Source organism: Phycodurus eques, chromosome 10 (genome assembly GCF_024500275.1).
Source record: "Phycodurus eques isolate BA_2022a chromosome 10, UOR_Pequ_1.1, whole genome shotgun sequence".
Lineage (NCBI taxonomy): Eukaryota > Metazoa > Chordata > Actinopteri > Syngnathiformes > Syngnathidae > Phycodurus > Phycodurus eques.
In genome coordinates, this window is record NC_084534.1 from 24,442,098 (window position 1) to 24,454,779 (window position 12,682).

General features: G+C 41.8%; 1 protein-coding gene across 2 annotated transcripts in view; it reads left to right on the forward strand.

Annotated features, from left to right (window-relative positions):
• LOC133408526 (plexin-A2-like) overlaps positions 1-12,682 on the forward strand; it is an 83,108-nt gene that overhangs the window by 15,956 nt on the left and 54,470 nt on the right. For both annotated transcript variants that reach the window (XM_061687529.1, XM_061687530.1), the window contains exon 3: positions 7,176-7,310. In XM_061687529.1, the coding sequence (XP_061543513.1) occupies positions 7,176-7,310 (135 nt within the window). The remainder of the gene's footprint in view (positions 1-7,175; positions 7,311-12,682) is intronic.

Genomic DNA, 12,682 nt, shown 5'->3' on the forward strand with positions numbered 1-12,682 from the left:
TCATGGAATAAAGGAGACGACTTTATTGATCTCACAGCGGGGAAACATACAACTCATTTACAAAATAAACGAATAAATAAATAAAATGTTGTATTTGTATTATACATAGTGTAATATATTCATATAAAATGTAATTAAACAATTACGTTTTAAAAATGACCTACAATACTGTACACGATCAGGATTTATGGGGCCGATCACCGATCAGCGAGTTTAAAAAAACGATAACCGATCACCGATCCGATCACAAGAAAGGAGGCATGCGTCTATTTAAATGACCTGTTCATTTACTGTATATACTTGTGGACTTAATTGCTCCAAAAAAGATATTTACAATAAATAATGTATCTTTGGTCCTCTATTTATGCCAGTGAGGCATAGTGACAGACAGGACAAATGAATAGTCTTCTATTAGATGGCAGGAAGTAAATACAGTAATTAATGTATCCACTTTTTGTGCCATTTTTGTTTGTTGGTGTGCCGTGAGATTTTTCAGTTGTAAAATATGTTCCTTGGCTCCATAAAGGTTGGAAATCACTGCTCTCGTCAGATCGCCTATTCTAATCAGTCAGGTCAAACCAACATCACAACGTGACAGAAACAATGGGTACTAACTTAGTGTAATTAAATGACTTTATTTTGAATTAAATGACTTCACCCACACTGAAATTTTAGAGTATGATTCGACACGAACATACCTCAAGCAACCCTTAAACGAACGTCCTCTCCTGTCCTGAGCACCGGTGACCACCAACATACGTTTTCCCCCATTTTGTCCTTATAATACAGTCGGCGCGCTCCACTCTTGTTGTCATCGCCACGGTAACGAGTGTATCCGGTCGCATTTGAGTTGACAAGATAAAGCCCAATGATCGTAAAAAACGGGATGCGATGGTATCGGAATACAAGATTTTATTGCAGGAGTCTGACATAGTGCAATTGTGGAAGAGCAAATTTGTCTTGTATTCAGATCTGGGCATTACGTGTTGTCTGTCCCAGACCGCCGACATGTTTACAAAAGGATATATCAGATATTTACAATACTACGTTAAAAGACATGCGACAAGGCTAAAAATAAACTAGCTTTTGGATTCAAATATACTGTGCATGCGGCGACGCAGAGTAAATGTCTTTTGCGGATCGGATCGGCGAATTATGACATTAAAGCCGATCAGCATAAAGTGCTAAATATCGGCCGATACAGATCAGCCTGATAAAAATCGGTCTAAAGTCTAACTGTAATATAATCATTAAAATAAAAAACATTGTTTTTCTGTATTCTTTTTTAATTAAAAAAATAAAAAGTAAAAATGTCCAGTATAATACTGGAATACAGTCCTTTGTTTTATTTTCAAAAAACTTATAAATATATGAAATATAATTTATTGAAAAAATTTTTATCTAAAAAAATATAGAATAATAAAACGAATTTAAATGAAAAATGCCCTAAATAATGAAGTAATATAAACATTTTTAATTAAAAAAAGAAAAACAAAAAATTTAAAGAGACCCCATTTAATACTGCAGCAGAACCATTAGTGAACTTTTTTCAAAATCAGATTTGCACCAAAACATAATTAGTGGAAGCCAGTACACTGTTTTTTTGCGTAATCCTGGCATCTAATCAACAACACCAGCAATTAAACAAAATAAATTAAAATAAAGCTGTAAAAGGTCTTGCCAGAGGTAATAATAATAATTACAAAGCATGTACATGTTGGATAGAGAGTCGCTGAACAAATTGGGAACTGCAAACTACCTCGAGCGCTAACCACAGCATGTAATTTAGCTTTCGGGATGCACATCGTTGGGGAATATACGCCCGGACTGACGGGAAGACATTTTGGGGAACAATTTGCCTGTTTCATCCCGGCCTTGGATGGCGTCGCTGGCAAGCGCCGACGCGCTCGCCGCTTCCCGTGTGAAGTCAAACAGCAATCAGGGAGCCTTAGCTCATCCTGGAAGCCGCTGCCAAAAAGGTTGTAACCTGAACTGCAAAATGCTCGCCGTCTAATCCCAGTTTGTCAGAACGCTCCATTGAACGAGAGTTTCTTTAAAATTTATCCTCCATATCCATTTATGACCTAACAGACAAAACATCTACCATAATATATTGCCTGCACTGTTCACACAAGTGTTTTTAATAACAGAAAATGTGAGGTTAAAGTGAACCTTTTTTGCGGTTAGCTATTCATAATTTTAACCACTTGCTGTTGTTTTTTTTTGTGTGAGTGCTGAAAAACTCACTTATTTGTGGTTTGGGTGTGCTTTAATGCCCTAAGATGCCACAAGATTCCATCAAAGTCTGGCTAATATGAAAGCAGTAATAGGTGTCATGGATGTATACAGAAGTGATACATCATAACTAAACTAACATTTTATGGGAAAGAGCTGTGATTAAGCTCGGGTTGTCAGCCGAAATTATTAAGAATATACACTTCTGGGGCATTCTTTTCAAATCAAACCTATAAGCCATTGAAATGTATTTTAAGGGTAATGTTTTAAGATGAGTTTGAAATATTGAAATGTTTTTGGATCATAGCGAGTGGTATATTTATGGTTTAAACTAATAATACAGTGGTACCTTGACTTGTGAGTGCCCCAATTCACGAGCCTTTGTTTGGTCATTTATTTACTTTGTGTTGCAAGCGAAAATGTTTTTTTTTTTTTTCAAAAATGAGAACACTCACAAGGAGCGACTCCAACTCCACCTCCTGGTGTCACTCACTAGGCCACGCCCCTAAAAGGGACACATTCAACACACGAATACGACAGTATGTATAGTAATGACACTTTTTTATTCGGTTTTCTGTTTTCATACAGTAAAGTGCTGTTTGTCTTTATTACAATAACCTCTTGGGTGCGGACAGACAGACAGAGCCTTGTTAATGAGACAGATTGACAGTGATTGGTTGCACAGAGCGCTTCAGGCCTCCTGGGCCGCCGTCCGTATGTCTCGTTGGTCAGCTGTGGTCAGCGCTCGCACAATGAACAGCCACATATGGATTTCTTTTTTTTTTTTGACTGGGGGAATGAACAGCTTTTACCAGATCTGCTTTGGCCTATTTACATGTCTAAACCCCAATGGGGGAATACAAATCCAAAGCAAAAATGAATCTGAGAATGAATCCCAGGTGTGGACGAGACGTTTGGTTGCTCACGTGAAGGCTGGCAGCGTTCCAGCAGAGTTCAAATGACGTCTTAGAAGTGGGGAGAGTGTTTTCTTGGGCCGAGAGAGCGAGCCAGCGGATCCTTAAGATGGGGCTTGTTTGCTTAAGGCTCAGGTTGCATATCTGTTTGTGGAAGCCACGCTAATCGGGGTTTGTGTATATCTATTGCAGGCTCTGCAGTGGAATGTGGTTCGCTGGAAGGAAGTGGCGGTTATTGGCTTAGACATTATTCACGGGTTAAATATATAGCGCCCTGTCAGCCGTGAGGCCCCGGGAGGGGGGATGAGACGAGAAGCTCTGCTCAGGTTCTTGCGGCATTAGGTTGGTTCTGAGGTAACGTCAAGTGGACCGCAAAAGGTTGAATTTATTGAAAGTGAGGATGATGCTTGCGCGTAGGCACAGATTCCTTTCGGCAGCATACAGTCGGAGGGCGAACCCAATGAACGCTGGTAAATCTCCAATTTGATGGAATTGAAAACCAAGTTTCCCGAGGGAAATAAAGGACCACCTGAGGTTATTGCTTGGTGTTAATTTTTTTTCATGACCTCACTTAACTTAAAGACTTCCAGTAAGGGATCGATTAGCTGATTAGGTGCAGCTCTCTAGGGCAGCGGTCCCCGACCTTTTTTTTTGCACCATGGACCGGTTTCACAAATTTTGACAGACCGGCGTAGAAACAAAGAAAAACAAATGATACAGACTCTAAACTTACACGAACAACCCAGATTAAACTTAACTCCTCCCAGACATATAAAGGTGTTAGTCTCTCAGTAAAGACGTATCACTTCAACAATACTTCCTTTGACACCAATTAATACTTTTCTATTGGCCAGCTACAGAGAGACCACAAAAATACACGAATCGCTGGGATGTTAAGTGAATAAGTCAGGCTAGGCTCCATAGAAAAATGAATCCCAACTGGTGAATACGTGAATAACGAACTGCAAATAGGCGGGGGTTCACCGTGATCCGCTTCTGTTGCGTGGAGTGGGCGGAGTTGCTTGGAAGGTGGCGCGGCGTGACTGACTGATGAAGTTTCGCGAGCCCGGGGGATCCAATCATGTAATCAGCCTGTATTGATTGACTGTCCTCATTCAGTGTGCCGCAGCGGCGCGCTGCCTGCCACCCTGGCTCGCCAAGCGTTCAAAGCCTTGATTCCGGGTGGCGCCGACACTCAGGTCCAGATGCATGCTGGGAGGAGCGACGTAATCACGATGCAGACGCCAAACAACACCAAGCACAGTTGTCAGCCCCTTTGTATTTTTCCTCTAATTAAAATGTCTGAGAAATGAATGCGTGCTCACTGTAACTGCATAAAATGGTTAATGATCCGGCCCCCCGTGAATTTAAATAAGGCTTTAAGCAGAGTTTGCATTGCAAATGAGTTTCTTTGTTGTTGATTTACTCCAAAAACACAGAGGTGGGAATAAATAAAGTACAAATTATTTGTTACGAGGAATGTTACATTTTCATTAGATCCACTTTTCAACTTATTTTTTTTATGGCCCAAATTTTGTCCCAGCTTGGTTTGAGTCAGTTTGAAAATGGTCCTTCGCCGTAGTGGCCCTTTTTCAGTCTTTTGACGATGCGCCCCGACAACGTGAAGCCTTGAAACTTCATATATCGTCAGGCGCATTTAAGCATGGGGAGACGTTGCTGCGTTACGGGGGTGCAGCGCTTCGTCACATGAGTGAGTAACACTGAGCGTCAGTCACTCACTCAACGAACGCATTTCGAAGGTTTTTTGTGCTTCACTATTGAGCGTGACTGTTGAATAAGTCACCATGGGGCCAAAGAAAGTTCCAAGTGCCTGCGCGATGATCACAAACACCATGAAATTCAAGAAAGAACATGAAGGAAAGCATGAAATTGGCAAATTCCTCTTCCAAACAATCTCTCCTTCTCCTCCGACCCTCTTTGCCGTCTTTCCTACGCCATGAAAAGTCTTCATTGTGATGTTTCATACTTTTGATGATATGAATAAATGGATAGGAAACGATGGTGGTGAACAGCGGCTTGAGTGAAGCTTTTGAACGACGGACACGCTTACTGGCTGAACTACGTAATTCACTGCTTAACTGCGCTCGGAACTTTTTACCAGTAGAGGGTTCGAAAAGATTAAGCGATTGGCTTAAATGTCGATATTATCGTTCATAAAGTAAAAGTGATGTTTAATGTTTATTTATCCATTTCTTTCTTCATTTATATTTATTTAACATAGTTTTATGTATGTTAAACTATAGTTACTCTATAAAATTTATATTTGAGCATAAAGGTCCACGCGAGCTAGGTGTTAAACAACATGCGACATTTAACGTTTTTTTCTTTCTTCTTCTCAGTCCGAGCACTACGTAGTAAGTTAATGAACGAGGGAAACTATTTTGTGTACAGTTTCTTACCCCCGTTGTGCCAAGTTATAAAAATGGGTATTGTATATAATTCATTTCAGTGTGCACTTTTTTTTTTTTTTTTTTTTTTTTAACTGAAGTACAGGAATTAAATCAGTACCGCACTTCTCCTTCTACCGGTCTTTTTTTCACAACTATCTGTACTTCTATTTAAAGTACAGCGTGTAAGTTTTTTTGCCACCTCTGCAAAAAGGATGCAAGGCACAAATCACAGTAATGTTCATCTACACTTGACAAGCCGGGCAGTTTACTGCGTTCAAAACTGCAATATTAGCCATTTTACCAGCAATCGGAAATCATTTCCAAGCATTTCAAGCACCCCACGTGGCGGCCTTTTGACAGCACCGCCACAATCAATAAGCCACTTATTACCCAGACGGGCGCATTGCATTTGTTTTCCGTGCAATTACATGTCGTGTTTGTTGAACAAGACGGAGGATGGACGGCGAAGGCCTCACTGGCGGACATCTGTCCTCCCGCAGTCACACTCCAACCCAAACATGTCTCCAAAGTAAAGATGGTGTCCTTGATGTGAGGCCTCAACGGCCTCCTTTTGTCTTGTGTGAACTTTGCGAGCGTACCGCCATGCTAGGTAAGGAACCACAAGCTCTTGAAGCTACAATGATGCCAGAGCATTTCAAGCTTTTTCTGTGACGAGAAGTATTTTAAATTTCATTTGAAGCCAGCACTGGAAATGTGATCTCTTCTCCTACTGCTAGTCAGTATTCATTTACTATACAAGGAGGGGAATCGAAAACCTTTTTATGAGAACCGGCTCCCAGTAATTTGATTCCTAGGGATTGTTGCTTTGCTTGGCTGACGATTCTTCTTGATTCCTCTTACATCGCGAACGAGTGATGACATCACATGCAAGAAGTGTATTTTGGTTCTGAACTTTTCCAACATGGCATTAAGGTAGAAGCACTTTGGCTGTATTTTGCACGCAAAGACGATACAGGGACTACTTGCAAAGCTTTAGTTTTGTCAAAGAGGGGGCGTGGGATACTTCAGTATGCAGAGCATAAATCATTCTATTTCCTTTTCCCCTCATTCAATGAAAACCAAAGAGAATCGATAAGGAATTGGATTGATAAGCACTATCTATATTGGAGTCATATATCATGTACATGCGATGTACACAAAATGCGCATGCAGCGTTTGTAACGTCAAATCAAGTTTGACTCGGATCTGATTCAGATTGAACTAACAGTGATTTAAATCCCTACGTTGGAAACTGTACCACTTGTTTGAAAACACTCATTTGAAAACTCAACTTTTAATTGTAGCCCTATCATAGACTTCAATCGCTAATTTCCAACCCTTGTCGGAAAGCTTATCCTATCCTAGATTTAAAATCCTAATTTGAAACCCGAAACAGGATCTGATCTCAAAGAAACATTTTGAATTAAACTCAATTTCGTATGGAAAATCTCATTTAATATGTTCAAATGATTTGTCAAATCCCAGCGGATCAGGTTGTAATTAGGTGTGCTTATGTAGGCTCTTACCACATACATCTGGTGTTAAGAGCCTAAATTTCCATCCTCCTCTCACAGAGTTGGCGCGTGACAAGTGTTTTGTTTCCACGCCACCGCAGATCCGGGTGGACGGTCCGCTGGATGTGGGAGCGTTGTACGAGACGGTGACCGTGACGAAGGACAGCGGCCCCGTCCTCCGCGACATGGCCTTCTCCCTGGACAAGACCTCGCTCTACGTCATGTCCGACAATCAGGTGAGAGAGAAACAGCTGGAAACCATTTGCATTGAAACCCAAGTCCTAGATAAACATGCGCTTTCAAGGAGTCGACTTGAGATTTGTGGGACTGAATGTAAAAAGTGTCAAATGTGATAACCCTGCAGAGAAATGACACCAAACCCCCCCACTGAGGGACTCACTTGAATACGCCATGACAACTACTATTAGCATGTTCCACAGAAACTACCGGCTCGTATCAACAAAGCCTTGCAACACCATTTACTACTGCATGATTCACTGTTTTTCTGAGGAAGGAATCGCCACCGTGAAAATAGAACACAGAACAACAAATGAGAAAATGTGATATTTTTCTGGCCCAGCATCAGGCCGTACGAAGGTCCTCTTGGAATCATTTTGGTCGTTATGATTCTCGAACATGGCTGAAAACTCACCAATTTTTGCACGCATCACCTGGTTAAAATCTATGTATTTGATGGGATGGGAACATGACCTCCTAAAATAAACTCAGTAGTGCCCACTGGAAAGTTGGAAAAAAATTAACCCCTGACACCAGTTTCACCAATCGACAATAAATTGGGCGTACATTATCACAGAATGCATGAACAAGTCTGAAGGACCTGTGCTAGAAGGTGAACAGGAAGTCCGCCATTTTGGTCTGAAGTAGCCTTTTTGGGCAAAACCCAGGGCTTGCACAGATACGAGCGATTGGCGACGCTAAATTTTGAAGCTTTTTTGCCGACGCCTTCCAATTTGGAAAGAGCATGTTGAGTCATCAGGAAAAAAGCAGTGCACAAGCCCTCTAAGAAACGAGAAAAAAATAAAAATACAATCTGAATGGGGCATCACGTAGCCTAATGTGGGTGGAGCACAGCGTCTCATTTCGAGGACGTTCGCAGCTACTAGCAGCTTTATTCGTTCTTCGGTTCGCACCATCCAAAACAAACTTGCCAGTCGTGCGGTGAACATTACAAATAACTGGAGTAAAACACATCTGGGCATCGGCATACAGATATCCCAAGAAATACGAATTTCTTTACAATCCTACCAGCTGTGGGAAAGAAGCACAAACACAAGGCGTTGCAGAAGGAATTGTTAAAGATGCAGGCTGTGTGTAGAAGGATGGGGCCGCTGTTCTAATTACTTATCCATGCGCATCGACTGAGTGCTTGTATCTTTTGTATGCAGCACACACACACACGCACACACACACACACATCCGGTAGTAAACCATTACAGGCTTTCTCTGTGCGGCTTATAACAACACCCTTTGACTTTTCCTGGCTTGGCCCGCCATCACACGGCCGTTTGTTGTCGTCGTCGTACATTGTATAGTCCCGGCACTCGCTGCAGATAAGAGCCGGCGAGCGGCGGTAATCACTTTCTCACTGCCACCGAGCGATTATTGGGCGGCTGAATGGCAACGTGAAAAGCTTCATGAGCGCTTTGGAGTCGCACAACCGTGGCGGAGGTTCTCAAACTATTTCAGTCAAGGGACTTCTTACAGAGGAGACATTTTTTCAAAGACCCCCTCAAAATCCATAACGACAATCAAACATAACTAAAGTGCACCCCGAAATGCTATGGGAATTGTTACATTTTGGAACATTTTCGTTCAATAGAAAGGAATGTTAACTAGCTAATTAGCTAACATCGGTTTGTTTCCGCTCTGATGTTACTTCACAAAGCGGTGAAGAGCAGTCGACGCTCATTTTCTGAGAAATACATTCCTGTTGCATGACATGTAGATTCCATTAAGACAAGTTCAATTGTTTATTTCCATTTCACGTTTATGAATGTACCTATGGAGCGCGTTCAACGGAAGTAAGGTTTTTATTCACCGAAACGGTTCAAAAAATAATACTCATGAATGATTCTAAGTTTATGCTGTAATTGTAATACCGCGAAAGTGTGCAATATTGTTGAACGCACGGTTATCGTAATGTCAGAATCTGATAGTTTACAGCGACTAATTGTGCAAGAAGCGGCTTTACCCAGACCCCGGATTGAAAACAAGTAGACTGCAGAGTGTCAAACTGTCTCGGGGAGCTTTTAGGAGGCACGGAGGTCCGCGTGGAGAGTGAGGCTGCGGATGGCGACACGTTTCGTCGAGCTCGATCTTCTAAAACAAATCGAGACGGCCCTTCGTTCAGTGTGATAAACTGGAAGAGACAAGACATCACTTATTGATGAGCGTCGGTCGTTCAAGGAGAGATGCAGCTTTCCTTGGAGGAGACAGCCACGCAGCGCCGACAGTGACGCACAACCGGCCGGAAGCCAACAACTTTGCAGCCCTCACCAGCTCAGTCAACCACAACCTTGGTGTCCCGTGCACATTTTCCACGTTTAAAACCTAACCCTGGCTTGAAACCCTAACCTCAAATCCTGACTCTGACTTCAAGCCCAACTTTGAAATCCTAAACTCGATTTGCAACTCAAATTTGAAATCCTAACTGTGACTTAAAACCCTACTTTGAAAACATAACACTTGCTTGAAACCCTAACCATGATTTGAAACCCTACTTTGAAACCCTAACCTTGACTTGAAAGCATAATCTGAAAACCTAACTGTGATTTGAAACTGTACTTTGAAACCCCAATGTGAAACCCTAACCGTGGTTTAAAACCCTACTTTGAAACCATAATCTGAAAACCTAACTGTGATTTGAAACTGTACTTTGAAACCCCAATGTGAAACCCTAACCGTGGTTTAAAACCCTACTTTGAAACCATAATCTGCAACCCTAACTGTGACTTGAAACTGTACTTTGAAAACCTAACGCTGGCTTGAAAACCAAATGTGAAACCCTAACTGTGGTTTAAACCCCTACTTTGAAACCTTAACCCTGGTTTGAAACCATAACTTTGAAACCCTAACCTGAAATTTCAACCCTGACTTGAAACCCCAATTTGAAACCCTAACCCTGACTTGAAACCCGAATTTTAAACCCTAACTGTGACATAAAACCCTACTTTGAAAACATATCCCTGCCTTGAGACCCACATTTGAAACCCTAACCATGATTTGAAGGCTTAATTTATGTTAAACCCTAACCCTTTTCTGAAACGCTATCCCAACCTTGCAACCCTAATTTGAAGTCCTAACCTGGTATGAAACACTATCCTTGATTTTAAGCAGTAATTTGAAACCATAACCCTGATATGAAACCCTAACTCTTGTTTGAAAGACTAACCTATCCTTGAAACCCTAACCCTCGTTTAAAACCCTAACCTATCTTTTAAACCCTAATTTGAAACCCTAACCCTTGTTTGAAACACAAACCCAGTCTTGAAACATTCCTTTGACACCCTAAACCTGGCTTGAAACCTATTATCAACGCGAATTCTATAACCTGGTTTGAAAGCCTGTGCTAGACTTGAAACCCTATCCCTTCTTTTCCCTTCAGACTCTCCCGCCGCTCGCTTACAGAATCCTCGGGGAGAGCGCCTCACTCTTTGATTCCCAAACACACACACATTTTCCCGCCGAGATGAGAGCTTTCTGAATCCCTGCGAGCCAAACAATGCAGACTCGGCACGAGGAGGGAAGCGCAAGCAGATTTGGCTGAGCTCAGCCGACCCTCGTGGAATAACAATGAGCTCCTGCCGAAAGTTCGCGCGATGATGAAGAGCGAGCGGGAGACGGGTGCGCGCGCGCCAACGGCCGTGGTAAAAAGGACAAAAAAAACCAAAAAAACAACAACAGCATCTGGAGATTCGATGATTCGTGATATCCTCACAGGAGTTCAGCTTATCGCCGCGTGCCTCCAGTTTGATCACGTCGGAAGCAAAAAAAGTACACAATAACCTCGCCAGATGTCAGTCGGCGTTCTATGAAATGACGTCTGACTCTTTAAATCTCACAGAAGGCTGGAAAAGCGCAGCGGGGGCTTTTCAGGGCAATCTCTGAGAGTGGCGCTCGGGCAAAACGTGAAATCGCTGGCGTCGAGAGTGGCATCCATCTTCCCGTGTCCTCTTTTGTTCCGACGCTTCAAAAACAAGAGGCGGAAGAGACATTATTCGATGCCTCAACTTGTATTTGGGGTTTGTGGTTGGTGAGCAGGGGATGTTCGATCGTGTACGCAGGAGGTGGCGGTGGTCTAGCTTGTCATCAAGCCATTGACAAGGCAACAAATCGCTAGTTTGGAAACTGTTTGTTTACATTACAGTGGAAACAATACAGTAATCCTTAATCGGGAAAAGGGACCAAGACACATCACTATGAGTGACAAAACTAATAAGTCATTTACGCTGCCCGAAAAAATATTTGATTCCCTAAAAATCGTAAATGTACCAAAAACTATTATCCCAATCACACATCTTAGCGTTATATACTGTATATGTTTCAGGATCATATATATTTGGGTTTGCTATTAATAAAGAAAAAAAAAAAAAAAATTGAAGTGGGCCACCATGATTCGTAAATTGGGGCCTGCTCCCTTCGGGTTCATGAACTGTATCGTATTTTATACGAGGCGGTATTTGTGTGAAACCCGAGACAGTGTCAATAACCTGAAGTGGGAACGGGAAGCCTGTGTCACATGAGGCCAGTTCTCAAATGCACGGGCATCACCGCTTCACGTAAAATGATCCAGTGAGGTTGAAATAATGACGCTTTCGGCGCCAACGACGTTATTACAGGAACATAAGACCCTTTCATCCTTTCACACTCTGAATTTGGGGTTTAAGTCGACCCTAAAAATGTACCCGCTTCGGAGGTAGTATCAAGAGACGCTTAACATTAGGCATGGGCGAGTATCAGATTCTGACGGTTTGATCACCTTGAGCAAAGATATTGCAGTTTCACAGTATTGCAATTCAAGCTCTAAAATGTATTATTTGGAAATATTTGGGTTAACTTTTTCCCCACTGAATGCAGTCCATTTCATTTTCAAAGAACATTTTCAACATTGGTAAACGTGAGGCAGATCACAGATTTAATTGGTTGTTTAATTTCATACTTGATGGGAGGACAGGAACTCCAGAGACCCAACTATTTATATACAGGCAATTAGCAGTTTTAATAAGAAAAATAGCAATTTACAGTATCCTATTTTATTTAAAAAACAATTATAATTCAATAGAACGTTACGAATGACACAGTTTGTGCAATATGATTATTTCATTGTGCGGCTCCATAAGGTGTCCCTGTCTTGACCACCAGGTCGATTTTTCGCAGAGCGAGAAGAATTAGTATTTATAGTTATATTGTCTGTCTACATGTGATTCTGTCCTGCTTGTGTTCAAATACCTGTTGCTGAAAGGGTTATTATAACACTGCAACATCAGTGTTATTCGTTAGTCTGTCTGTGGCATTTTGCATTGTACGCTAGCATCAGCTTGCGACTTTCCTCAGGTAAAGGTATGTTGTTGTTGTTTTAAATGCACAA